The 27,142-nt window shown below is 40.8% G+C and overlaps 6 protein-coding genes across 8 annotated transcripts; 1 reads left to right on the forward strand and 5 right to left on the reverse strand.

Annotated features, from left to right (window-relative positions):
- Positions 1-1,950: 1,950 nt before the first annotated feature.
- LOC116199766 (fe-S cluster assembly factor HCF101, chloroplastic) lies at positions 1,951-7,609 on the reverse strand. 3 transcript variants are annotated; one of them, XM_031530245.1, is made up of 15 exons: positions 7,096-7,609; positions 6,835-6,996; positions 6,110-6,252; positions 5,971-6,021; positions 5,466-5,621; positions 4,944-5,087; positions 4,566-4,708; positions 4,390-4,459; positions 4,124-4,219; positions 3,920-4,009; positions 3,664-3,717; positions 3,412-3,535; positions 3,050-3,174; positions 2,644-2,766; positions 1,951-2,325 (listed from the first exon to the last, which is right to left on the reverse strand). In XM_031530245.1, exons 1-15 carry the CDS (start codon positions 7,166-7,168, stop codon positions 2,257-2,259), a joined length of 1,623 nt encoding a protein of 540 aa, XP_031386105.1. In that variant the 5' UTR covers positions 7,169-7,609; the 3' UTR covers positions 1,951-2,256. The 3 variants fall into 3 exon arrangements, with proteins under 3 accessions (XP_031386105.1, XP_031386106.1, XP_031386107.1); XM_031530246.1 differs by having other exon boundaries at positions 6,110-6,249; positions 7,096-7,606; XM_031530247.1 differs by lacking the exon at positions 6,110-6,252 and having other exon boundaries at positions 7,096-7,604.
- A 158-nt stretch (positions 7,610-7,767) lies between these two features.
- Positions 7,768-11,780, reverse strand: LOC116199765 (VIN3-like protein 1). The gene is made up of 4 exons (XM_031530244.1): positions 11,624-11,780; positions 9,995-10,612; positions 9,285-9,595; positions 7,768-9,187 (listed from the first exon to the last, which is right to left on the reverse strand). The coding sequence occupies exons 2-4, from the start codon at positions 10,447-10,449 to the stop codon at positions 8,223-8,225; spliced, it is 1,731 nt and encodes a 576-aa protein (XP_031386104.1). The 5' UTR covers positions 10,450-10,612; positions 11,624-11,780; the 3' UTR covers positions 7,768-8,222.
- A 3,799-nt stretch (positions 11,781-15,579) lies between these two features.
- Positions 15,580-17,239, reverse strand: LOC116200156 (39S ribosomal protein L23, mitochondrial). Its single transcript, XM_031530878.1, has 2 exons — positions 17,083-17,239; positions 15,580-16,347 (listed from the first exon to the last, which is right to left on the reverse strand). Exon 2 carries the CDS (start codon positions 16,286-16,288, stop codon positions 15,779-15,781), a length of 510 nt encoding a protein of 169 aa, XP_031386738.1. The 5' UTR covers positions 16,289-16,347; positions 17,083-17,239; the 3' UTR covers positions 15,580-15,778.
- Positions 17,240-17,475: 236 nt separating this feature from the next.
- Positions 17,476-19,067, forward strand: LOC116200155 (probable carbohydrate esterase At4g34215). The gene is made up of 2 exons (XM_031530877.1): positions 17,476-18,555; positions 18,703-19,067. Exons 1-2 carry the CDS (start codon positions 17,959-17,961, stop codon positions 18,898-18,900), a joined length of 795 nt encoding a protein of 264 aa, XP_031386737.1. The 5' UTR covers positions 17,476-17,958; the 3' UTR covers positions 18,901-19,067.
- Positions 19,068-19,469: 402 nt separating this feature from the next.
- LOC116200157 (protein SODIUM POTASSIUM ROOT DEFECTIVE 2) lies at positions 19,470-20,887 on the reverse strand. Its single transcript, XM_031530879.1, has 3 exons — positions 20,423-20,887; positions 20,013-20,088; positions 19,470-19,906 (listed from the first exon to the last, which is right to left on the reverse strand). The coding sequence occupies exons 1-3, from the start codon at positions 20,633-20,635 to the stop codon at positions 19,767-19,769; spliced, it is 429 nt and encodes a 142-aa protein (XP_031386739.1). The 5' UTR covers positions 20,636-20,887; the 3' UTR covers positions 19,470-19,766.
- A 3,564-nt stretch (positions 20,888-24,451) lies between these two features.
- Positions 24,452-26,944, reverse strand: LOC116198997 (protein ROOT PRIMORDIUM DEFECTIVE 1). Its single transcript, XM_031529281.1, has one exon. It carries the CDS (start codon positions 26,893-26,895, stop codon positions 25,528-25,530), a length of 1,368 nt encoding a protein of 455 aa, XP_031385141.1. The 5' UTR covers positions 26,896-26,944; the 3' UTR covers positions 24,452-25,527.
- Positions 26,945-27,142: the final 198 nt, after the last annotated feature.

Below are 27,142 nucleotides of genomic sequence, written 5' to 3' on the forward strand. Positions count from 1 at the left end.
ATATTCAAAATAAAAAGTAAAGAAGAAACTACTTTATTATCTCAAAAATCTCATTCATGATCTCCTCCACTAGTTATTTTTTACCACAGTCTATTTTTTTTAAAAAAATTCTAAGTTAAAAGATCGAGACAAAATTTTAAATTAAGAAACTAAGTTTGCACCAAGAAACGAGTTGTGCATATGAGAGCTGGATAGAATATGCAGGAAATACGATTAATAACCTCGTAATGAAGTCACAGGTTTCATTTATAAAAAAATTGTATAATACAATAGTGCACATCCTTACTTGGTAATTTAAGAAGTTTCAGGTTCGATACTCGTAGTAGGGCTATTCGTATATCTTTATTAACTATTAAGATTTCTACTTCATTATACTAAATCTATGAACCTCCCTTATAACAAAAAAAAAGTCACCCGTTCCATTTGGAATCTCATTCTATGGTACATATAGCGTAAATCTCATTTAGACAGGTAAAATGGGAATTAAGGAACGTCCATCGTGGAATTTACTTGCGTATAATATGACATAACAATAATGTCTATAGTAAGTTCATTATCTTATTATTACTTACCCAAAAAAGGAAATAAAAAAAGATCATTGTCTTATTTATTTTCGTAAATGATACATATATATTTTTTTGATGAATAATGAAACATATATTTTAGAGTAATAGTAATATTTTTCAGATCCACGAAGCGTATATATTCACTACCGACAAAGGAGCCGAATATGCGGACTATACAATTAATTAATCTTGTAATATCGTCATGATTTTCATCTGAATTCTACTATATATGGTGACGAACTTTTGTCTTTTACGGTAATCTACACAGGAGAACATAAGTATGCAGCCATTCTCCCCCGACCATATCTTTCTGCTTAGATCTCATGGCGATAAATGCGGTATAGGGGATGGTGTGCTCATTAAAAGGTCGGTTCCTACAAGATCGTACGGAAGGGGCTCAGTTTTAAATGCTCCCAACTCTTCACTTTGCGCTTTGCTAGCTTGTGCTTTCCCATTTCATGTACACTAGCCTTCTTCCCTTCACGTAAAGCCTTAAATGATCGCCAACTGTAGGTTAGTTCAAATGGTTCGATATTTATTTCTTTTAAGTACGGTTTTAAATTTAAGTTTTATGAATGAAAAAAATTCATACCGAGACAATTTTACATCTTAGTAGGTCGATCAAGCTCGAACTAGATTAGTCGGGGTCTTTGGGTTTTCGAATACCATGTTGCACGTCGGAATAAATAAATAAATAAATGCTCCACCCATATCTTGTTCTCTCTTCTATCCTTTTCCGAAAAATTGAATGCTTGCCTATATATGCTACTTCTATGTCACCCGACCTGCCGAGATACGCATGTGGGTCGGCGGAGATTGCTCTGTACAAGTTTCAATGAACTTTGCAAAGTATCGTTAACTTCATCTGTACGATTGATGACAGTGATGTCAAACTACAGAAAATAAGAAAGACATCAACTATCACTTCAAAAGTTTGTCGGTCGACGTGGCTCGACAGATTTTAGGTTTGGGAGAGGGTATAGCATGCGATAATACAAATTACGATGGCACATTATGGCAGTTCATGAGTTATATTATTACTGACGATACAAGTAATATGGGCGAAGATTATAATTTTAGGAACTTGTGGGGGTCCATCAAGAAATAATTCGAAGTTAGAAAGTCCAAATATTGTCTATTTTAAAGCCGTTTGAACCGTTGAGAAGGATCATCGATCTCTTATATTACTAACCAAATGCACGTGCACTCCTAATAGGTAAAGTACGTCAGTAGTACCAAGGAATATTATCTTCTTTAACTTCGATCTTCTACGATCTGTCTCACAGAATCCGAGTAATTATCAAGTTGTGTGGAATCCGACTAATTATCAAGTTGTGTGGACCCATAAGATGGTCTTATGCTTGTAGAACTTTCAAGGATGATATAAACGAATGCAAAGACCAAGAGGCTACTGCATTTTATGAAAAATTGAATCCCTTATCTTCGGCATAACTTACAATTCATGCCCGAAATAATAAACGGATAGAAGGAAGGTTGAAAGGATTTAAGATACTAATCATCTACTTCCACCCGAATCGCTCTGTCCCCTTTCTTGTAGTTTCCTCCCTCCGAGAAGCCTTCCGGACGGTGTAGAGATGAAGGCGGGGAATATCATAGAGATGGATAGCTTCCTCGTAACTCTTCGCTCGGTGTAAGTTGATCCATTCTTATGAAAAAAGTCATAGCAGCACTAAAACGGAGTTATTTGAGGCACATCGACGAGCCGTTCCATTGATTGCAACTGATCGTACGGAGCAATCTGCAACCAAAAACAGAACGAAGTTTGATTTCAGGGGTCAAAAGGAGAGTGTTTCCAGCATTGAACAGGAATAAGGATCTGTAGATAGTAGATTTTATAAAATGTTTTCATCTACTAAAATAAGCAGATTTAATAATATTAGCAAAGAAACATTCGACATATGTTCACATGGACAATCTCCATACTGCAAATAATTTGGCCGAACTTGTAGATTTGTTCAAATAGATCCGAGAAATATACACGAAGGTGCAAGTTTCCTGCGCATAGGAATACTCCTAACATATTTTTGCAGGAAATTGAGGAGCATGTTAAGATTACCTGATTAAATCCGTCCGGCCAGACTATGGAGACAGCATAGTTCCCCATCGGCCGAATTTCCTCGGGTTCGATGTCTTCTGGAACATCAGTGTACTGCAGTTTCTGCTCCCCAGTCCACTCATCCTGTTTCGAAAAAGAAATCAGTGCGACAAAATGAAGTCTTTCTCGAAGGTTATGGAATATGAAAACTTCGGTCAAAGACGTGGGCATATTTGAACATCATCCATAAGCTTCTAGGTCCTCCTAATGGTATCACAAACTTGTCTTGATCGACTTGTTAAGAAAAAATTGCTCCAAGCTGCGTGGGGTTTATGTTTTCTTATGCGTAAAATCGGCTTGAAAGGGAAAGACCTTATACTTGAATAAATATCGTCATTACTATATGGAAGAAGAAAGTTGAACTCACCACACTTTGGGCGGACCGATCATTCCTTCTCACAGTGGCAGGATGCAGGAGGAACTCCTCGTCTGAGTCAGGCACCTTCACTCTGATCGCCTTGATAGACGTATCGTATGTCACAGCCGTAGAAACTGGAAAGAGAGATGACAAGGTTTGGTTACATTCACACATCAAGAAAGGTCTTAGAAGTTTTGACGTTCATCGATTTTTTAGTCTTCCAACAGATTCGGAGCCAGGTTATGCTCTATGTTTTGATTTTGGGTTATGGAAGAGAGGGACCGAGCAAATAAAACGTTACGCACGATTCATGACAGTGTCATACATAATAAAGAAAACCTCGATGTGCCAACTTTTTTTCTGGTATTTACCTTGTTGACGAATCTTTGCACACTGTTGGACAACACAGACCCCGAGCTCCTGAAATGTCCCGGCAACTTCTCCCACAGGATCAGCCACAACTTCGGGCATTCCACTGTCCCCAGAAGCAGATAGCTGCAGAGGAAAAAGTTACCAAGGGAGAATTCAAATTATTGGCTACAAGAACATATGAATTATATGAAATTTCCGCATAAAGACCAAGAAAATGAACAGCATAAAGGAATTAGGGAAGTAAGATGTACAGTTGGTCTAATGGGAAGATCGAACAGATGAGGAATTCCAAACTGCTGGACAACCTGCCATACTATCAATCAAACCATTAGAATGCAAGAATAGAATCTTTTCCCATAAAATATGATATTTTGTACAGCAGATTATTACATAATTTTCAGCTCTTACATCCTTTAACACCCATACACACACACACGCAGAGACAAAAGTATTTCTTTTCTACATATAAAACGAGTAGTCGAATCAATTACTACGTGATTCACATGCCTGAGAGCCTGATCCTCTGCCAAATGGGTAATATCGCTTCCCATCAGCATCAAAGTGGCACATGTTCTCAACTACTGCAACGCATGGAACCTGCTTATAAAAACAGAAAGTTCAGTGCGCACGAAACAGAAGCAGAGAATGTACTCTCCAACACACGTATTTAAGATATTATTACAGTTACAATACAGTGTAGCAATCCTCAACCTTTAGTTTCGAGAACATCCGGACCCCTTTGGCTACATCAATAAAGGCGAGCTTCTGTGGGGTTGTAACAATAACGGCTGCAGTCAGCGGAACTACCTGAAATTGTATGGTTTTTCATGAAAACAGCAAAATGAATACTTAGTCTATGCATATACTTCATGAAAAAACAAAATGTTGGCAGGAGTATTGAGAGAAAAGAAATGTGACACTTTCCCCCCAAAGATTGTAAATATTTATGCAAGAAAGTACACAGGAAAATTTTGAACCTGGCATAATGTGAGCTGAATATCACCCGTTCCGGGTGGCATATCAATAACAAGGTAATCGAGCTCTCCCCTGCACAACACAGCTAATCTAGTCACATGGACAAATACACTGTCCAAGAAGTTCAATGCGAAAAGACAGTTTTTTTTCTCTATTTGATGCTGGGTCGAGTATTTACCATTCAGTAGTGGTCAGAAGCTGGTTGATGACCCCTGAAACCATTGGGCCGCGCATTATAGCACGGCCTTGTCCCGCGAACCCAAAGGACACAAGTTTCACTCCCAGGTACTCTGTTGGAATTATGGTGCTCTTCTCTGGGTTCTATAGATAGTTTGAGAAGGTGTAAGTTCATGACATTACTAAATTGGGAGTTTGAATAAGAAGGTCCAGAAGATCGACACTGATGCTTGGTCGAGCTGTCAAAGGAGCAGGAAACTCATATGCGCCTCGTCAAGAGGCCTCGCCCATATCGGCTGAAAACCATGTCCCAGGATGCACTCTCCAAGGAGTAAGGTAAGGAGTCCCTAGCCAACTGAAGAAGGTTTAGAGTGCTTACCATTTCCAGAAGTCGATTTTCAGGGGAAACCATTGTTGGTAAGCTTGGACCATACACATCTGCATCAAATATACCGACTCGAGCCCCCATTCCTGCCAAAGTGTAAGCAAGATTTACGGCCACGGTCGATTTTCCCACGCCTCCCTGAATGGTTCTGACATGAAAGAGTCATGATAAAGGGGAAAATAAAGGATGCCTCTTAAAGGGTATTCAATTCTGTTTCTGAAAGCCAAAAAACAAACCAAAAAGATCGAGCGTGTGCAATAACAATATTATTGATCGGATCTTGAAGGACAAATTGTGAAGAAATAAACTGGCACTCAGAAAGAAGTGCAGAAAAATCATTTCCCCCAACTTTTTGATGCTACTACCCAAATTATATTTTGCTGAAATTAAAAGCGGTGACATGACTCTATGGCTCTACAATAATATTTGACGAATAAAAATTGCAACTACTTTACCATGAAGAGATTGCATGATTTAACACGATATAAAGGTGGAAGATGGGGATGAGAAGGCTACCTTGCAACTCGAAACTGCTATGATGCTCGAAATCTTTTGAAGTCCTGCTGGAAGTTGACCTGCAAAAACTGGTCTAGAAGGTTGTGCAGACATTGTCACTCGAACATTCTTCACCCAAGGGATGGCTGCAACTACTTCATTTGCCTTTTGCTCGAACTGCCACACAATTCTGTCATCAAACTAACGGAATGGTCTCGCTGGCCTATCATGAATTGCCAATAATGCAAGATTATCGTGCGGAAGCAACGTACTCATCTATTTTGGAAAAAAGTAATAGATGAGTCTATCTAAAAATCAAGCACCATGTGTCCCAGTGCAAAAATTATAGGTAAGTCCAGACGAAAACTCGAGTAAGTTCGGATGAAATACTGAATTATTGCTATTGAGCTCATCCAGAAGCTTAACTTGTCAGATTAATATGTCATGTAGCTGAAAGAACGAAGAAGACCCAATGAAATAAATGTGAGCCAAATGAGCATGCATGGAGATACAGATCCGAACTTACCATGTCCTTGACCGGACATGCTGGAGTTGTGAGCTCTAACCGAAATGAGACCTGAGACCAGATATAAGTTGTCACAGTTAAGGGCATTGTCATTTATAAAGCTTGGTCAAGAGGCTTCATGTTCATGTGCTTCATTCACCTCTCCCTGGATCTCATTTATCTCCAAATCCTTAACAAAGCCACATGATACAATGTCAGTGCCAAAGTCGGGATCAATGATCTGAGACAGAGCTTTCAGTACATCGCTTTGGGCTGTTTCTTTTGAGACCGTTGAAGTATCTGCTGCAAAGAATGACCGATGTGATTGAGGGTCCCTAAAATCAGTATTTCTTGGTTCATGGTTTTTTGTTTCAGTTCCCAAAAATTATTTCAGCTCCAACTAATCACTTGAAACGAATGCAAAAAGTTGCAGTTATCCACACATAGGACACAGACGCAGATGGCCATTTTGATCTGGGATCTCATATTTTCTTTGGCATTTTCATAACACAAACGACAACAGTGCTCAACGATGCAGTAACAGATCACAGCCGAGAATCAAGTCTCCACCTTTTGTTCTCATCGATTAAATTGCCTTTGACAGTGGTAAGCTTTAACTCGACAAAACAAATTGGAGGTTCCCATAGGGCCAAGGAGATCCTCACAGCAATGGCATCGAACTCGAGTGAGTTCTTAACAGTAATTGGTTTCTATGTTCTCTAAACTACCGAGCAATTTTCTCGAACGCACCAAAGAATTCATCATTCCATAATGAATTCCCCCACCCAAACATGTATGCTTAATGAAAAGTCATCAAGCCTGTTCCCCGTAAATAATCCTTGAACTTCTCTACCTCTGCAACTGTCTGCAGAGCAGAAGAATTACCTTCAACAGAGGCAGCTTTGGTGACGGCTGAGCTCCAACTGGCCGGTTTATGAGACACCCCGGTGGAGCACTCGGGCCCCTGCCGCTGAACAGCATTTTGGTGACAGCTGAGAGACGACGACGAGGATGATGGAAGAATGGAATTCTCCGGCAAACAATATCCTGATTAAAGCAGAGCAGAAAGTACAGTTAGTTGGGTCAGTTCTCACAGGAAAGAGCTTCATCTGTTCATGGAGATGATGGATTAACTTCCCTTCTTACCTCTTCTTGAGCCATGGAGCTTTGAGCACTGGAATGACAAATATGGTGGAGATGGCGTTTGCAGCAGCTGCATCCTTCTTGTTTCTAGAGGGAGAGAGAGAGAGAGAGAGAGAGATAGAGCTTTTAGCTCTCAACTGAAAATGGTGATGGGGAGAGAGTGAGAGACAGAGAGAGAGGGGGTAGTCAGTAGTGTGCCTCTGGGCCTCAAGTTTTGGTTCCATATGACGTCAGAGCAGAGTCCTACAGCAGAATCTAATCCGTTAAGACATCCAATGGCAAAGCTCGGCCGTTGCTCTTTCTTTCTGTCGGGGCTTCATGTCTTCTCAATTTGCACTTCAGTCCTTCCAACCAATGGCAAAAGAAGTTCTTGCGTATAATGATCCTTCATTCCCACGACACCTGCCAAGGGCGATTTCCACCGGTACTTCTACACCATGCCATCGTATAGGACAGACCGGGGCTTACGCGTGCTCATTAAAGTTGGTGAATTTCATCTTTGTGCCTGTTTACTCATTCAATTTTACTCTGTCCGTACATTAGCTTCCACGACTCGAGGAGCCAGAGGGACTGCAAACATGATGTTGCACTCTTAGACATTAGGATAGTTACGGAAACACGACCAGATCAATCTGTATCCCAGATATTACATTATCGATACACAGTACGAAACACTGCACAAGAAAGAGCCAATCCAATGGTGATAAATCTGAGTACGATCCACAAAACATCCAGTTAATGGATCGGTTGATACATGAAGATATCCAGCGCTTATTTCTTCCATGACAATATATCACCATGGGGAAGGATAAATTTAAAATTCGAACGAAAAGATAAGAAAAGCTGAAGATTGAAAACGTTGGACAACAAATGAGTTGTAGACAATGCAGTTCTCAATTTCCTACAGCTTCAAATGAAATTTGCTTGTTTAAATGGCAACTGTCAACTACCACAAATCAGAAGCATTTCTATCTTCCAGACAAATAATCAGACTCGTCTCCACAATCAGTCGCCCGAGCATCTTACCTGAATGGAACCCTTGGTACCAATGAATAGCTACATTAGAGGTAATCGAGGCAAGGTCACCTATAAATCAGCCCTTCCTAGCCAGAAATTTAATACCGCATCTTCTAGCAGATACCATTGCGGCTGCCTTTGCTGGACACAATGTCTGAGAATGAGTCAACAAGCTGCCCTGCTAGGCTAATTGGATCATCAATCATCGTTTGAATGAATGTGTTAACGACCCGGCGCTCCTGTTCATTTGATCGGAGGCTGAACCACGTCAGAAATTTAAGTCTAAACTCCTGATTTATATGTCCTTCGCACTCCAGCCACCTGATAATCTTTACACCATATTCAAAGTTCTCATCCAAAGACCCTGAAGAATCGGAATTATTAAAGGGGGACCCATTTACTAGAGTGCTGTCACACGACCCCGCTAAGTTATTCTTCTCAGCTTCATGGGAAGCTGTATCATCTTCTGCCCCAATCGCACGTTCTAGTGTACACCCGTTGTCTTCGTCTCGGGAATATTCCAATGGAGGAGTAAATTCTTCATTCAAGTCGGGTAATACCAAGGGCAACTGATCTTGTGATTTGTTTTTTGTCCCAACTTTGGTCACCTCATAGCATTCTGCTTCAAGGTGGCCCTGCTCCTGGGCCCAAGCTAGACTAAGAACCTTCCCTAGATCTCGAACTCTGAACCCAGAGGAACCGGCCGAGGACTTTGGGCCACCCTTAGGGCTTGAAGACCTAGGAAGAGGCGATTTCTGGTTCCTTTTAACGATCTCCACGCTCTTTGTGAAGCACTTGGCTTCGGAATGGCCCAAATCAGCTTTTTCTGTGTAAGATATGACCCGAAATGTGTACTCTGTGCAGGGCAGCAGGTTGGATATCCGGATTCTTCTCTGGTCTCTGGGGATGACGCAAGCCGGCTCTTCACCTCGGGTTTCTTCTCCACTTCTGTTGTACCAGAGCTTATAGCCCTTGATATCATTTGTCAATTCAGTAGATAATTCAAGTAGAATGATCGTAACTGAGGATGAAGTTACTTCCTCAAACAGGAACTTGCAAGCAGCAGGAAGTGAATCCTCTGCAACGGGGGAGAAAAACACATTAAGCAATGGCTCACTTTAATAAAATAAATAAACAAACAAATAAAAAAAAAATGTTCAGTATGACCTTCTCACCTCTCTGATTTGAACTTTCACTGCAAACAGAACTCAACCATTCATCTGCTTTCTCGATTGCAATATAGCAGAGTTCCTGCACTTCACCTGCAATGGACAGTCTGCTTACAATTCCTCGAGCCATCTTTGCAGACATGCCATCCACTGGGCCCACTTCAGTTTCTAGTTTTGCCTTCGCCTCCTTTATTATCTCGTGGAGTTCTTTGAACCGTGAAGTCCCATCCAAAAGCCTAAAGCTCAAGTATATTCTATAACAGAGGACATCAACACGACGGGCATCCTTTGCAATAAGAAGTTGCTTCTTCACATTCCTGTCATTGACACTAAATTATAAGCCATATATGGTTGTTACAATTGCTTTGATTTCTAGAGAAATAAAAAGTGGTTTTACCATCTTCATTCCCATGTAATTTTCTTGAAATGGATTTATTTAGGAAAAAAATTACAAAAAAGAAGTCAACTTCACTAATCAAATTGCACCAATGTAAATTGGATGCAAGCAGCAAAGTCCCAGAATATAAAACAGAATATTCATGCATAAGTTCTAGGAAAAATAATAGCATGAAATAAGTTTCTTCCAATTAGAAAAGAATATGAAACACATATAATAGGAGAAACTCTTTTTTATAGTATAGCAATTGAAATGTGAATATATGTAAGTTGATTAGATTCCCTAAATCGAAATTTAGACAAGAGAAAAGAAGGCTTACCCAATTATTCCAGAAACTTTCCCACAAGATGCGCAACAATAACTACCATCAAGGCGCATCAGTTGCCCGAGATCAACCACCCCGACCTTTTCAGACTGAAGGGCACATTCAATGTGACAGGACAGTCCACACGAGTCCTCTTTACCAGATTCCGATGAGCACACCAACCACAGACTAGGGTCCTTGTTGTCATCGAACAAGTGACAAATGCAACAGGAGCACCTCTTACAGAATGCATCACCAATGGAGAGAACAGCTCTGCAGGCAGAGTTTTTGCAGATCCATGATTTTGAGCACCCAAAATCCGAAGGCAACTCAGGAGTCGATGAGCATCTGATGGGGGTTTCCCCCTTCCTATTTTGCTTCTTGGCAGAAGGCTGATTGATGGGAGAATTAGAAGCTTTTCTTGATTCCTTCTTGGTTGATTTAATAGTTGCCTTTGGAGGCTCTTTCATTTTGCCTTCTAAAGAGCGCGGGCGTATCTTAACCTTGTCGAAAGCTTAAGGAAGTGCCTCCCTTAGACCAGATTTCAGAAATTCCTGCAGGAGTCCTGTACTTCTTGAGGCATCACCTGAATGACGATTCTTCTCCGATGTCCTTTGCACACTACGTGAAGGGCTTTAAATACCAGAAACATGGGTCAGGAAATAGTAGAGATTTAGAAGCATCAGGAATTTCACAAGGACACACTAGACTGAGAATTAACTCTGAGAAATCTACCGAGGGTGAAATTTGACACTAAAGAAAGAACTTGTCTTCCTGATGCATATTTTATGAAGGGATAAACACGGGGCCTTCAATCCTCCCCTCAGGAAAAGTAAATTGAACTTCAATAATCACGAGGAAGAAAATAATCCGGACCCTCCAAAAGTCCTGATCATATTACCAAAACCATGGATTATCTCATTTGAAGCTTTTATGCCGTGAAAGCTTTACTAATAATACAGAAGAACACGATGCAAAGTAATCCATGCCTAATACGATATCGCCTTCCACTAAGACAGAAAGTGAAGGCACGGACAAGAAAAAGAGGACAACAAAAAATAAAAAATGCATAATAAAACATCTCAAGTTCAGAGGCTATACATCACTCCATCCCCAAATCTATTAAATTTCACCCACAGAGCAACAACTCAGATGACCAATCGCTGGAGCAAACAGCACGATACAATTACAATGCAAAGTTACAAACTTGACAGCTAAGAATTCACCACACTCAATCAAGCTTCTGAGAAGTGGGCTGAGAGAACAATGACATTGCAATCTCAACCCAAAGTAAAGCACTTCCTGCTATATAACTCAGCAGCTTCAGCAATTTATCGCTGAAGCACGCAACAGTACTGTAGCGCACGACAGATTTGACCCACATCGTGCTACCCAGTTTCACATCAACAACCACAAGAAGCGACACATTGTCTAAAAGCAACCATACGCTCTCATATTCAATTCGAGAAAAGAAAACCCACATAAACACAGCAAACGAAGCAGCAGAGGACGGAACGAAATCGAGAAACGCGCGATTGATGAGAGGAAGCGGACACGGATCTGAGCAGGGAACACGAGGGATCAAAAGCGCCGAGAGCTGGGGGAAATCGAACGAGAAGGGAGAGGAATTCGTCGGAGCCGTACCTTGGACGAAACGCAAAGGTCGGAGCTTTGGCTCCTGCAAGTCATCAATGGAGTCACCCACAGAGGAAGAGGGAGAGGGAGGGAGAGGAGAACGAGACGTCTCCCTGCGAGTCTTCTCGTCCTTTGTTAGTTGGAATCAGAGAGAGAGAGAGAGAGAGAGAGAGAGAGAGAGAAGGGGAGCTGTTGGGGTTTCAGCGCTTCAGATTCAGAGGAATCACACGCGCGGGTCAAGCGCGTTCAGATGGGAGCCCGGGTGTGTTCCTTTCTCTCCTCAATCTGCTCCCTACAGTTTGATCTTCGTCTCAGTTTGCCTCCTCATACGAATACACCCAAAGATATTAATGGTCCGTTTGTTTTCAGGATTAAAATCACAAAAACTTTAACTTTAACTTTAACTCAACCCACTACACAACAAAAATACACATTTCTCAAGTCAAAAATTTTAACTTTAACTAAACACACTACACAACATTTGTCTTTTTTCACAATCAAAATCAAAGTTAATTTAATTCTGAAACCAAATGCACTGTAATTATTTATTAGCATTTTCACGTTCTCTAAAATTTGCATAGTAGACATAGCTTTTGTCTGCTTGGATAAATTTCATACACGATTAATTTATATACTACTAAAGTGGTCGTCAATCTTTCATCATCTGTCGTTTATCAACACTACAAGTAGTAGCAGAGCCAAGATTATAATTGGGACGAGCAACTTTCTTGAGTGACTAATAGAATAAAAAAATTTGAAATAAAGAGATAAAAATAAGGAGTTTCATAAATAATTGAACGATGACATGTGAATTTCCTTAATGCGACAAAATTTTAGGAGGTTGGGTACCTTCCTCAATTCCTCTCGATCCCTCCGCTACTTGAAGTCATCAAGTGGGTAAAAAGCAACATTTCATATGGGTCTTGTCCTATAGAGAAACTACTCAAGATCTTGTTCGTCATATAAGTTATTTTTTAAAACTCGTGAGATGACTTTTTTAGTAGCTAAAATTTGTTTCGAGTCTTCCTCTGAAAAAAAAAGACTAATTTTTTAATTAACTTCGAAGTCCTTTTAGTGTCGATAGCAACGTCAATGACTAGAAGGTTGACTATTCACAGCCACTTTAGTTGTACATGTGAAAAATTATTGATGATTATGGAATTACTTCAGAAGTAATCTTAGAGCTATTTTTAAAAGAAAATCATTTATGTATTTTAATTAGAAGTCAATATCAAATTATATACTTACTAGAAAAAAATGCTTAAGAAAAATACATGATTTAATGTCATATAAATTACAAACGAATAGTATATTATCTCTGTAAAACCACACCAAACGAGAATAAGAGTCATAAAATCCTCAAAGTTGTGGTGACTTAAGTAATCATAGGTTGTATTACTTGACCTGCTACAAATGATATTCGAGCTGATTCCTTGTGTTTATTTTTGCCAACAAATTCTAGGGCCTTCTTTTTGGAAATGTATCAATCCCTTGGGCAAAATGAAACAATAAAAACTAAAGAGGAAGAGATGAGGAAAAATGTACAATTAGAGGGAGCAAAGTGAAATTAATGTAAACAATTTTACTGGTGATGACATTGAGCAGAAAAAGTACACGAAGCACTATCTCGTGCTCTGAGTGGTACGTGGCGACGTGCAACGCTTGAGCGCGTGAAATACTCAATAAGGTAAAGATAAATTCATTTTTTTATATATTTCTTTTTTCCAATTTCTCATAATATTGATACCATAAGCAAAAGACCTTTCCAGAAAAAATTTATCAGGGGACTTGTATATTTAATTTATTTGGTATTGTTTCACATGACTGAATATTTTTTTGAGCAAAAAAGAAAAAAAGAGTGTCAAGATAGAAAATTAATCATAAAAAAATGTTATGTTATATTTGATAATAAAATTTTATTTTATTTTATTTGTCACTCAATTCAATGACATAAATCATTATTTTTTAATACATTTCTTTAAATTCTTTCTCATACTTTTTCTTATCTATTATCTAAATTAATTTTTTAATATTAAATTATCTTAATTATTCAACATTTTTTCTCAATTTTAACATTTTTTTATTAATTCGACAACACAATCATTACTTATTTATCTTTTCTTTTTCAAATTTTCTCACGTATTTTTTAATTATTTTATCTTCATCTCCTCAAATTATATTTAATTTAATTTAATTTAATTTAACTTTGTTATAAAAAACTATGTTTATATTTTTTTTCCATTACATGGGACCTATGAAAATCAATAGACTATGAAAAAGAGAAAATAAGAAATAAACATGAAATGCCTATTTAGAAGAATTAAATTTAAGACCTCTTAATTTCGGATTGCGAATGACACACTCCTTTTTTTTCTGAAATATTAATATTTAGAGCATGTGAAAAATGACACTCGAGACTAGCGAAGCATTAATTAGAGAGAAATTAAAAATACATATTCTTCCAGAAAAGAAAAATCGGGTGTACGTCATCAAGCACCAAGTAATCGGCTCCGCGTACTTTTACTTTTTGGCCTTGTGATGATATTATTCGTTGAATGGACTTTTTCCTCTCCCTCATTGGAATTTGGAGAAATCTTTTCATTTCTCAATTTATAAAATAGACGGCCAAATATTGGGAATTTTTATATTGTAAAGTGATGCTAGACTAGAGCCAATAGGTTACTTTTAGCTTTTGATAAATTTAAGAATTAATTGTAATTGTAATTGCGGCATCATTTTGTGAGTGAAATTATTAAATTAGAAGGATTTTTATATTGATTATTAAGAGAATATTAGTAACATTCTTTCGCAAGATTTAAATTTTTTTAATACCTTTTTCTATTTTTCATCCATCGAGCAAATTTCAAGAGAATATAGCGAGATCGTGATGGAAAATATCTCCTCTTTCCTCGTCCTTCAAATATAGGAGCCGGAGCTTAACTTCAGTCTATATTCGGATGCTCGGATATCGACCGTAGTCTCTATCAACACTTGCATTCTTTCATAGTTAAATGTTACGAGTGTCCGGTCATTTCGTGTGATTAATGAGTTCATACCAACTCGACTTTTTGAGGCGATTGAACTTGAAGCATACACGACTTGAAATTTACAGGGCTTTGCTAAGGAAAGCAAATATTCTCCTCACCCTATGCATGCACATCGATATCATACCAAAATCTTTAAAGATGATACCGGTCGCGTCACAGGGTATCATCACTTTTCTCTAGGGAAGGATCAAAACAAGCTACAGTATGGATCCGATTCCGGGACTGATTTATCTGACATTACAACATCCATGTTATTTTGATTCGTCGTCGAGTCTTACACTCGTAAACCGATTATCTTAACTTGCCTCTGCACTGTCGAAAGCATGCCGCTTAAATTCGAGGACAGAAGCTGACGGGACTAAAGAGTAAAATGAGACATCAAAATAATTGGAGCCTGCCATTAGATTTACAACTGAAGGTTAAAGCAAACGAAACTTCCCACATCTTGTCTAATCATACTGTCCCGAAAGAAAAAGGAAACTCTGCAGGCAGGGCAGATTCTAGGAAAATCCTACAGTAACCGCTCAAGTTCGGTATGTGCCCTTACCGTTGAGTTGGGATGCTTGTTCTGTTAAACAAAAGAGGTCGAATCCGACAGGGACCGGGCCTTCAATGCGGTACGCGAGTGGTACATTAGAAGCTTTCAGAAATCCTAATCCCATCTCATACTTATGCTCAGCATAAAAACAGTGTGATAAGACAGCAGCAGCCAGCAGGCAAGTTTCATCTCTCGTGACGGTTAAAAAAAAATCTCTGCAGATCAAGTAAGTGTAATGGATTTCACAAGATCAATATGGTTCAGAGTCCATTGCATCAAGAAATGGACAAGAAGCAGACAATGCTTCGCCATAGATTCGAGCCGAACAGGGTTCTCGATGTGGATGAAATGCAGCGCGCAGTTCAACCACTTTCTTAACAGTGAGGAAAGAGAGCTCAAAATCTTATTTGACGAAACCATAATGTCTTGAATGTACTTACTAGGTCGAGCTTCATTTAACATAAGAGACTCATTAGATTACCCTCCTCACTATAATGACTAAACTTAAGCATGGAAGCTTCACGACCTCTTGAAAACAAAGTTGCCATCAGCACGTACATAAAGACCTCGTTTCGGGCTCTACCTACCAGGACCAGATTTCATGTAGCTCCAAGGAAACTTCGCCTGACTAGCACCAGTGCCTCTGCTCCTCTCACCATGGCCTCTTTCCTGCTTGATACTGTTCTCATCTTTCCCTTCAAGCCAGTGCCTTTTCTTCTCACTCTCCTCGACAATGCTAGACTTCCCCTTCTTGCCCGAGGTCGTCTTGTTCTCTTCAATCAGACGAATCGGAAACAGATCCGAGGATATAGAAAGCGGGTGTTTTAGGGTAACATATGCCTTCTTGTAGTCCGGTTTTGCCATAAGGAGCCAGTTTCTCTTCCACTTTTTGCCCTCCATGTTGAGGGTTCTGACCTTTTCGACCTCAAATCCATACAGGGACTCAAGGACCCGCTTGATTTCTATCTTCGAAGCAGAGGGTATGGTCTTAAGGGCAATCTCCTTAATGTTTGTGAAGGTGCTGGGCATCAAAAGCTTGATGGGCAAATTTGCGAAGTTCACCACTCTTCTCCCCAATCGGCTTCCCATTATTACGCGAACTTGCTATTTGCCTTCCTCTCCTTGCTACTCTGAAATAGCTGCGCCGCCTAAAGAAATCTCCAACAAGAAGATCAGGAGGAAAAAATGTGGCATGTTAGGGCTTAGCTGACCTATAGACAATGCAATTTCATACTTCGTCACAATATCTCTAAACAATTTCTCTACTCAATTGAAATGGACAAAATTTTATTTTTAATTGATGAAAAATGCTGCTTGATCAAATATAACATACTACCGAAGATGAAGTATCTATGAACTTCGACAAGACATATTAATGCATCAAGCTGAAGACCAATACGAACTAAAGCTTTCAAATACTCTGCAATGCATGAAACCCACAACATATTACCGTGACGATGGAACTCACAGCTGAGCAAAAACTGAACTGTTGTTCATAGAGGTCCAAATTCAGGCCAGCCGGGCATTTCATTGAACATATTCCGTGCACAATATATATAGCATAAGATACGACGTTGCCAACAGAGTCAGCGGAAGCAAAGCAACAGACCACGAGTCACGAGGGCATTTCATCGAACTCATTCTGTGCAAAGTATCCAAGAAATACATAGACTTGCACAGGGCCGACAAAGATGTCTAACAAGGCATTGAAAAATGGCATGATAGAAGATTAATCGAAACCAGACAACCGCTTTCGGGAAGTTCAACTTAATTTCACCAAGTAAGAACTATAAGCTAGTTCGGATTAGCGTAAGCATCTCCACAATTCATTTCTCAATATGGGTCATTTGGCGAAAGGCAAGAAATTCGGATGATCGACTGACCTGTGAAAGCTCGCCGGCTGAGATCAGAACGGGACGTTGAAGAACGTTTTACTTGATTAACGAGAAAGTGGGAAAATTTAGGGCAAGAGATAATCCGAACAGTGATGACCACTATGGGCCTCAGTAGCCCAAAATAATAGGATGGGCTTAATGGCCTCTGTGTCCTCTTCCTTTTTTTCCCAGGTGCGAGCGAGCTCCGGGAGAGAATCGATCTAGTAACCTCTTGGTTGTTTAGAGCATGTTCATTGCACCGACTCCCTTTCTTAGCCTTTCTGCACTTTGGTAAGATCAAAGAAATATCCCCACTCTATTAATTGAAATTACCATCCATTCGAGCGTAAGCTTGACCATAGCCGAAAGATGCTTCCAAATTTCCAATGACTTCCTTAATCCTGCAATGCATGCAATTCCTTCAAGTGTACAGACTATATTTGTAGTGCAAGGTTCAAAAATCATCGGAACCCTTATGGCTGAGGTTTGCGAGATTTTCTCAAGCAAATAGCTGATGATATCTTGTGATCTCTAAAACAAACAAATGATTGGTTATTATAATTTTGATTCGGATTAATTGCTGTAATCAAGCGTTTTATCTCTCTCTTCCGACATGAAGTTGCTGCATCGTACTATGTCTTGCTCATGGCAAAGTAAGGCCGAACTTCCCCCGCGCCCGACATCACTTTTCGTCCGGAGACCGGAGGCATTTTCAGTCACTGTCCTTTCACCGCAAAAATCCTAATCAGGGAAGCTTCATCCCACCTACCTCCATAACTGAATCCTCACGATTTCGCTCTTCTCGGCAAAATTGCACTTAAGCACGAACGGAATTCTCGGAATTGAACATCAATACCTCATCTCGACATCTTCCCAATTCCGCCGATGGAAATCGCCGGCTCAACCCCGAAACCGGAGACCCCAGATCGGGACCCGCTGTGCCCCAAGCACATCTTCATCCTCTCCGGTCAGAGCAACATGGCGGGCCGCGGCGGGGTCACGCATCACCGCCGCTGGGACGGGGTGGTGCCCCCGCAGTGCCGCCCCAGCCCTGACATTTCCCGCCTCAGCGCGGCCCTCCGGTGGGAGCCGGCGCGGGAGCCCCTCCACCAGGACATCGACGCGAAGAAGGTCTGCGGCATCGGGCCGGGGATGGCTTTCGCCAACGCCGTGGTTCGGAGGGGTGGCGCTGGGTCGGAGTCGGTGGGGCTGGTGCCGTGCGCGGTGGGGGGCACTGCGATCAAGGAGTGGGCGCGCCGGGAGCACCTGTACGAGAACATGGTCAAGAGGGCGAGGGAGAGCGTGAAGGGCAGAGCGGGCGCCGGCGCCGGCGTCGGAGGGGAGATCAAGGCGCTGCTCTGGTTCCAAGGGGAGAGCGACACGTCGACAAAGCACGACGCCGACGCGTATCAGGCGAACATGGAGCGCCTCATCCACAACGTCCGGGAGGATCTCGGCTTGCCGTCTCTCCCCGTCATACAGGTCCTCTAAGTTTGCCCTTTGCTTATTGTAGTCCTCGAAGTTATACTCTCTATGCAATGTGGTCCTTGACTCGATATGTCTTGTTTTACTCCATTGGATTAGACTGTTGTTGATTAATGAATTTTACGGATGATCGAAATATTTAAGGTGGCAATTGCATCGGGAGATGCGAAGTATATAGAGAAAGTGAGGGAAGCGCAGTTGCGAATCAATCTCCCGAACGTGATCTGCGTGGACGCAAAGGGACTGCCACTCAAGGAAGATCACCTCCACCTGACCACCGAGGCTCAGGTCCGACTGGGACTCATGCTTGCAGACGCGTATCTCAAGAACTTCGTGGCATAATGAGTGGCCGGCAGCAATCGAATACGGAGTTTTCTCTATGTAGATTGAGGAACTAATGCTATTTAGTGGTCTGTCATGTAACACTTTCCGGTTACAATGGGAAATGACTCAGTAATATATAAGGGAGATGGCTTCGGATGTTGCCCCGGAACGTTCTTCTTCTTCAATGGAACCTCTCTGTTTCAGTTTTGTATTCAAGGCAATGTCGAACTCCAGTCGATCTATATAAATATCAGATAAAATCCATGAAACGCCTAGAGACCCCTAGATCACACGGCATTGTCCAAGTGACTCCAGAGCAACGGGGATCGCTGCAGCGGTAATTGGTAAAGACCATCACCGAACCAAGAAAGCGTGGCTGGGTTCATCAACTGCCGTGGGATACTACCCCGAGCCCCCACCAAGAGCAGCTAGCATATGTCACATTACCATGTGAAAATATATACATATAATGAAGGATCTCCAGGCACTCCAAGCCGTCCAAGGTTGTTCAACGCATCGGGGCATCCCGACACAGTGTTTCCCGGTCTCAACTGAATTTCATTCGCCTTACAAGCCATGGTTACATATAATAAATTATTACTTCACTGCCAAATAGTATTGCATCCATGTGATACGTACATATATAGCTAGCAGGCACATTCATTGACAGACACAGCCAACCATTGCAAAAACAGTAGCTAGAAGATTTCCTTCAGCATGTGCATAATTCTCTTTCTGCACAAGGAGAAGGATTACACATGGGGGAGCCTATAATTTTGTATCATAACATATATATATATATATGTGTGTGTGTGTGTGTGTGTGAATTTTATATAAAAGTTAATTAAAAAAATTGTTTAAATTATATGTCCCTATTAAGAAATTCAGGTCTCTTCAGCTTTTGCGGAAGTCCAGAGCTCAGCATTTTTGACCTTTGAGACGCTCTCAAGCACCTCAAAAGGGATTATATCCCCAATCACCACCACCATCTTGCTCTCCAGGTCTACTTTGTATGAAGACACCCCTGTTCACATTTGAAAGAGTATGTATTGGACAAAGAGGCCGTAACAATCGGAAATTCGGACCGATAACTGTAAATATGTAGCAGGCGAAAAAATTTAGTTCGGTACCATCCATCTTGGAGATGTGTTTCTCGACTTTTCTCGCACAGCCGTGGCAGTGCATGGACACCCTCAGCATCACCATCTGCAGTTTTTTATCAAAATTGCAGGAAATTAGAACTGATCGCGGAGAATGAAATATCAAACTCCTCAATGTCAGGATAAACTAGATTGCCTGTTTTTAATTCAGGGCTAGAAAGAACAAGAGACTGTGTATTAGTAAAGTTTTCGATGCAGGGATCGGGTGATCACTAGGATGCCACGCTTTTATATCAAGAAAGAAAAGATGAAGTGAGGGTGAAATCAGTTTAGAAAACGGGTCAGTTTGATCCCACACGGTGAGTCCTTTCCTTTCCATTTCCAGTGTCTGCTTCTCAACAGCATCATTTAGCTTGAAAGGACGGACATAAAGAGTGCACCTTGGGCTTTAGCGGGAAAGCCAGTGTCTGCTTCTCAACAACATCATTTACTCTCAGTCTCTTCTTTCTTCCTCCATTGCTGTCAATCTCCATCAGTGGAAGCTTCTCAATATCTTCTTCGTCGACGGAGTTCCCGCAGAAACAAGAGCTCGACCTCGATGAGCACACACTGAAGCACTCCAATATCTTCGCGAAACCCATCATCTTCCCCATTTTTCAAGGTCCGAATAAGACCGTCCCCGAGAACACCTGACCGATACCCGAGATATGTGTGTGTATATATATATATATATATCAAAGCTCAAAAACCTTCACTTAGGATAAGAGAAGAAACTGCAGAGTTGCCCAATTCCCAAAGTGGATCAACTGATCGAAGAAACTTAAGGCAGAGTGGCTAAGAAGAGGAAGAAGAAAGGGAATACTCTCCAGTCCAACCACTCCAACTAGATTTTTGTCATGTGGGAGTGATGAGCTAATAAAGACGACATCCTTTTATAATCCTAACACTGTTCATGAACCTTTTTTTTTTTTCCTCCCCCCCTTTCCTCTCCCCCTTCTCCTTTTTTTCAGAACAGAGGAATTCCATGTGAATTAAGCAGCTCATGCCAGTTCTCTTCATGTGACTTCTCTGCTGATCCGAAAAGGCAATGTGCCCCATTGATTTTCCATTATCCAATGGACGAAGCTCTGGCTGCGTAGATCAGGTCTATCGAGTCAAATCAAATAGAAAGACCATATATTTTTTCTATATTGACATGTAGACGGATTGATATCATATGTTCATCATTTCGCAAAAGTATTGTCTGAATAAGTTGTCAGGTTCATCTGACTCGAACGCGATAACTTCATGAAGCCAATATAATCTAGGTAATTGTAATGATATAGATACTCATTCATTCTGACATTTGTTATGCCATTATCTAAAAGTGTCAGTTCAAACTTCAGAGTGTCCTTGATGAGTCCATTTAATAAGCTAGCAATAAATCTACCCCAAACCTCTCCTTCGTAAAACTTACTACTAATCTTCCCATAAACCAACATAAAGTAGTTTAGTTAGCTTGGCATTTGTCCCCAAATAAGAACTCGGGTTCGAGCTTTTTAATGGAGAAAATCAGCGATCAGGACCTCTTGATGGACCGGTTTGGTACGAACCTAAATTAGCCGAAGCTCATTGGACTTTCAGATACCAGTAGTGCTCACCCAGAAAAAAAAACTAATAGATGATTTGGCTCATGAGAATGAAATAATTTTGGAATGAAATTCATTTGGTGACCATCATTTCAACGACATGAGAACTCGTGAGTGGTGATCATATGGATAAATTAATTACACAAAAGTTCGATGAAAGGGAAACCTTTTACTATGTGGGTGGGTGTACATACCTAATTGTCTTTAAGATCTAAGTTGGGAAATAAATATTAGTGTTCATCCATGCATAGTAGTCTCGTGACATTGCACAATGATTAAGAAATGCATAAGATGATCAGACACGCGAAGTTCGACCATAAAGAAAGATTTCTTTATATATACACATATATAATCATTTCTAATATATTACACATATCTGCACTAGAGAAGTCATTGCTTAGAGTGAGCAAAAATATTGAAACAGTGAAAAATAAAAATAAAAATTGTAGGAAGAAAGAATTTACATTAACTTGAATCCAATGAAGTATAGTAGATGATATATCAAATGTAGCTGTATATGTTTTATATACTATATATACGCACATATATATAGATAGACCATTGACAACCTAGCAAGCGTGTCTTTGTCTCGTAGCACTATTAGTGGGATGGGACATGAGACTTCGAATTATTGGGGGAGGCATGAGCTATTGCTCGCACATTATTGTCTCGAATATTATTGAGCCATTGAATAGTTTCTCTTCATACATATATATATATATATATATATGTATATGTGCACTGAAGAGTCAGTGCATGTGATCGATGATTCTTCATGGAATAGAAGAGGACGAACCTTTGACAAACTTCACTGAAGAAGTCACGCTTTGCGTGTACCATGCAAGTCTTTTGACCTTTACCCTCCCCAAAAAAAAAAAAAGGAATCCAAATTAAATATATCAATGTAGTGTAGTGCTGGATTGAGATAAGCTAGGGAGCCAGGTTGAAAAGTTTAATTTCATGAATTGTTTAACGATAGTCCCTTAAATCTCAAAGTAATTTGCGTTTCATGCCTCAAAACTTTGTAAAATTACTCAGCAATTATATTAATATTCATAGCATTTAAATGAAAATGTGATACTATTTACATTTTAAATGTTTTCAAGATTTCAATCATCTAATACTCGTTGCCACCTTCGGGTTTGATTTCTTCAAGGATAGTATTTTTGCTGCCCGTTTGCAATCACGTAACTGTGCAAAGATATCCTAACAAAGCTGCCGCCTTTCTGGAAATTTTGCGGGGAACATTTTGTGGAATACTGCCAATAGAGGACGGTACACAGTTTTTCCGTCGGAAGATACAAGATCACGGGGTTGAATGCACCAACACGAGGAATATAATCTCCATGTTCGCGACGTTGAGTTGCATAGACAAAAGGGGAACCGGACCTCATCGAACGATTTCCGCTTTCCTACAAGGCAGTATGTTTGTTTTCTGGGTGAACGGGAAATTGCATTGGCTAACTGCACATTGTACAACCCAGGAGAGAGATGTCCAGCGTTGGACTTGCTTTTCTTATTAACACAACTGATGAGATCGATGTTGCAACTTGTTTTCCAGAGCCCTATCCCAAACTTGGGTCATGATGCGATTATCGACTCGTGACTAACTGAATATAATGTTTTACCAGAATGGGAATGATAATTTTCCCAAAGAGGAGAAATCCTAAATCAAAACACATTATCTTTTGGGTTCTGTTCCATAATTTTGGTTGCAATCTGCCCGATTATTGTTATGACTGCATTAAGGACGACTATGTGCAAATTCGTTATCTTGTTAATTGTTAAAGCATTTGTAGGTGTATAGACGCTCACTCTAAGAGCCATTTTCTTGGGCCTGATCATTGCAGAAAATTGCTTCAGCCGACTCAAAACTGCAGAACCGGGAGGCTTATCAGGACCAACACAATCATGTTTCGTCCCCTTGGAAGTACTAAACTTTGCATTACTGTAGTTTAAACTTTGAGTTCCGCGTTTTATCGGAAATTTCCAACTTACAATGTATGAAATAACAAGAATGTATTATGTTAGCTGCTGAAGTGTAATGTAGTAATAGCATCTGCCTGATGAAATTGGAGAAAACTTGAAAACTTGTATATTTTTTTGTTCTTTTTATATGAGAAAAACATTCACTACCAAAAAAAAAAAAATGGTGTCTTGAAAAGAGAGATGATGAATTATGGGATTTTATTCTATCATTAATTGTCCATTATTTACCCCGAAATGGGCAATTCTTCGCAGTATCAAGTAACTCCTATCTTATATCCATTAAAAAAAAAATTCCTATCTTGATTGTTTTGACATTAAGGGCCACTCTGTCTTTAGTAATTAAAGAGTTGTGTTGAATTCTACTGAGGTCATGTGCTTTCCAAAGAAAAAGAGAGAGTGATTATGATTCCAGAACGAGATAGAATGTCTTCATCGTTATCGTGTTTTGTTTTTCTTTTGCTTTTGGGGGCGGTGAAAAATGAGTAATGGAAAGCCGAGCAGTTTAAACCACAAGAATCATTCGATCCATTTTTGCTGTGGGTCACTGGATGCATTAGTCTTGATCATTACGTTATCGCTCCAATGGCCCAAGTCGGGTAATATCTAATGCCTATTTCTTCGCATCTATTCTCGAGTGGACATTACATATGATATTTGCCAAAGTAACAGAAGCTGGTGGGTCGGAATGCTCAAGACGAGAAGGGGAAAGAATGGCAGAATATCTGCAATGGTTTAGAAGCAGAATGACGGAATTGCTGTTGACCTCCCTATACTATGAGTTTGAACAATTATAATCAGGTGAAAATCTCGTCTATCGGCCAAAGCTTTAAGGCTTAACGGGGCAACAGCTGCTTAACAAGAGATCACTGCAATCCAAGAGCTAGCAGATGCCAGAACCAAACCAAGACAAGTTCAAGTATCAAATAAAGCTTTTACAGCCTGCAAGAATAGTTCTTCTCATGTAAACGAACTGGGAGATAGACATGAAACTTAGAAAGGGCAAAAAAAAAAGAGTTTTTCGAGTGATAGAAACTATCTATTATCACTGATGGGCATTAAATCGTGCCAAGTCAAAAATCTCAATTACAAGCTCCAATTGCCTGGACTGAGTCCTCAGCCATGGGGTCCTCCATACTCATTTGGTCGGTGTAAATGAAACCCGTACTTCAAGTAATTGGAGCAGCAGATGGATCCAAAAGCAAGAGTGGAGCAGCCGATGGATCCAAAAACAGGAGCGGCCGTAAGGAGATTCTGCTCCTTCAACTCTATCACCAGAGCTGAACAGAGAAGGAGCGGCCTGCTTCAATAAAGCTGCTTTATAATGTGAGGCCGACTGTGTAGCCAGCGAATTTGATTGGTATTAGCTGCGGAAACTCAAAGTTTATGCCGACAAGCTCCACAATCAATGACAGTCTTCTGCAGCTCTGCTTGATGGAATCAGGTACATGAGCATATGGCGTCAAACTTTGTGCAAATCTGCACAGCATGTGTAACAGAAATTGCATACATGTCTCGTACACTTCTTTGTGAACCAATTGCTGTGGAATAACACATTTGCTCCCATATTTGTAACCAAAATGTTTGGAGAGGAGAAGAGAACCACAATGTATTGCTACCACAAGGCCCATTATTCTCCTCGATATATGAGGGACTGAGGAGGGCTATTTGACAGCCAACTTATTATTACTCCTAAGGAATGCGCTTGTAAGAGCAAATCCCTTCTAGCCTATAATCAATCAATCACCAAGCCTCAGGCATAAATCACCCATAAGGAATAGCTCATATGCAAATTTTCAAGGGAGGTCAAATTCATCTCTCTGCAGTTGCATCTTGACTTTGATGTCCAAGAGGTCCGCGAATTATAATTTGAGTGAACACGTGCCACGCCAAGGTCGGTCAATCAGCCACACGAGCACCATCCTCATTGTTCACCTTTCTTCACAATCATTATCCTCGTCCATAAACTCACCATCGCAACTGAAGTCCGAATCTGAAGCTGCCTGCCCCTCCATGGCATTATGGGGCCCCAGGTTCTCTGGTCCATTATCCACATACTCCCTCTTTAGCCGCTCGATATCATCGTGCCCTCTATCTCGTCTATAACTAACCAACTCCCTGTCAACCCTTGCATTCCTCGGGCTCAATAACACCAACTCACCCAACTTCCTCCGTGCCAAGTACAGGTTATTGGGCTTGATCAACTCCCCCCTGTTATAAGCTTCTCTGAGGAACACTGTGTGGAGCTTCCCATGATTACCCCTCGTCGATATGTAAAAGATCCCCTGGTGCTGAAGGAGGAAATCCTTCAACTTCTTGGGGAGATTCATCGCAAGCCTGAAGTGAGCAATCCTCTCCAGAGTGATCTTCTTCTCAACTGTCAGGGATAAGAGCTCGTGAATAGTCGCGACTGCCCTCTTTTCCATCCGTTTTTGGGCCTCGAGGGACCGCAAGTCGTAGCCCGAAACATCCTCGTAAGGGGACCAATAGGGTGTCCGCTGCCACTTCCAAACTGCGATGCGGTAATACTTCCCTATCTTAAACCCGGGCGGAAAGTTGATTAGGAATGAGAACCGGACATCCTCAGCATCAGTTCCCTTCTCTCTGTACTCCCTCTCCCTGACTTTCTCTATAGCACAGACAGCTAATTCGGGATCCTTATCCACAAGCCCAATGTACTTTTTCCTAGTTTCCTCGGCATCGAAGAGTTTAAAGAACTGCGGGTGCTTGAGAATTACCGAGTACTCGAAGTCATCGGGCAGCCCAAACTCGGCCCGTGCGATTCGCACATGCTCGAGACGGAGGCGACCCATATTGGATAACATCAACAGCTTCCGCAGACGGGTCACGGCGTCGGGAAAGACCTGAGCTTGCAGCGCCTGTTTTTCTTGCTCAATCTGTAGGATTGCCTTCCGGGTCAGCCGACAATAGAGAACCCTCTGGACAGGGTGCTCGTAAATCTCGAAGACGTGGGGGAACTTGAGCAGGAAGGCGCCAGCCTCGTGGTTCTTGAACCCAATCCGGCCGGCGAGGGTGTCGAGGCGGGAGACGGGGAGGGTCTGATTGTGCTGTGAGAGGATCAAAGACTGGAACTTGAGCACTTTCCGGACCTTCTTCTCGATTTCCATGTAATTGTCGTAACCGTGGTCGCGGACCCTCAGGAGCTTCTTGGGTATTGAGGTGGACTGCGACATGGGTCTGATGGAATTGAAGCCGTGGAATGGGAATTCGACTGCCATGGGAGGATTCCGGGAAACCCTTCTGAGGGACCTCCATGTGTAACGGAGCAAGATCCTCATTGTTGGTCCGCCAGGAAGGTCTGTAGGGTTTAAGGTCTTGTAGTGCAGAAGGGTAATGAACTTTGTAAAAACAAAAAAAAAAATTATTAAAAGATATTAAATATAAAAACTTTTTTTGGGTGAAAAATATGAAAACATTCATTCATATGGATTTGTAGTTAATATTGATATACAAAAAGTATTTTTACATAATAATTTAACGTAGTAAATTTCAGACACAGAATTATATAAAATATTAACTGAAGAG

This window comes from Punica granatum, chromosome 3, assembly GCF_007655135.1.
Source record: "Punica granatum isolate Tunisia-2019 chromosome 3, ASM765513v2, whole genome shotgun sequence".
Classification (NCBI taxonomy): Eukaryota; Viridiplantae; Streptophyta; class Magnoliopsida; order Myrtales; family Lythraceae; genus Punica; species Punica granatum.

Excerpts from the sequence above, each read along its gene's own strand:
- LOC116200155 (XM_031530877.1), top strand. The coding sequence starts at position 17,959 with ATGGAAATCGCCGGCTCAACCCCGAAACCGGAGACCCCAGATCGGGAC. Across the intron at positions 18,556-18,702 it reads CGTCTCTCCCCGTCATACAG|GTGGCAATTGCATCGGGAGA; the intron begins GTCCTCTAAGTT and ends GAAATATTTAAG.
- LOC116200157 (XM_031530879.1), bottom strand. The coding sequence starts at position 20,635 with ATGGGGAAGATGATGGGTTTCGCGAAGATATTGGAGTGCTTCAGTGTG. Across the intron at positions 20,089-20,422 it reads CTTTCCCGCTAAAGCCCAAG|ATGGTGATGCTGAGGGTGTC; the intron begins GTGCACTCTTTA and ends AAAAAACTGCAG. Across the intron at positions 19,907-20,012 it reads ACACATCTCCAAGATGGATG|GGGTGTCTTCATACAAAGTA; the intron begins GTACCGAACTAA and ends AAATGTGAACAG.
- LOC116199766 (XM_031530245.1), bottom strand. The coding sequence starts at position 7,168 with ATGCAGCTGCTGCAAACGCCATCTCCACCATATTTGTCATTCCAGTGC. Across the intron at positions 6,253-6,834 it reads CAAAGCTGCCTCTGTTGAAG|CAGATACTTCAACGGTCTCA; the intron begins GTAATTCTTCTG and ends CATTCTTTGCAG. Across the intron at positions 4,010-4,123 it reads GGATGTTCTCGAAACTAAAG|GTTCCATGCGTTGCAGTAGT; the intron begins GTTGAGGATTGC and ends TTTTATAAGCAG.
- LOC116200156 (XM_031530878.1), bottom strand. The coding sequence starts at position 16,288 with ATGGGAAGCCGATTGGGGAGAAGAGTGGTGAACTTCGCAAATTTGCCC.
- LOC116198997 (XM_031529281.1), bottom strand. The coding sequence starts at position 26,895 with ATGAGGATCTTGCTCCGTTACACATGGAGGTCCCTCAGAAGGGTTTCC.
- LOC116199765 (XM_031530244.1), bottom strand. The coding sequence starts at position 10,449 with ATGAAAGAGCCTCCAAAGGCAACTATTAAATCAACCAAGAAGGAATCA. Across the intron at positions 9,596-9,994 it reads AAAGTTTCTGGAATAATTGG|GAATGTGAAGAAGCAACTTC; the intron begins GTAAGCCTTCTT and ends TGTCAATGACAG. Across the intron at positions 9,188-9,284 it reads TGAAAGTTCAAATCAGAGAG|AGGATTCACTTCCTGCTGCT; the intron begins GTGAGAAGGTCA and ends CCCCCGTTGCAG.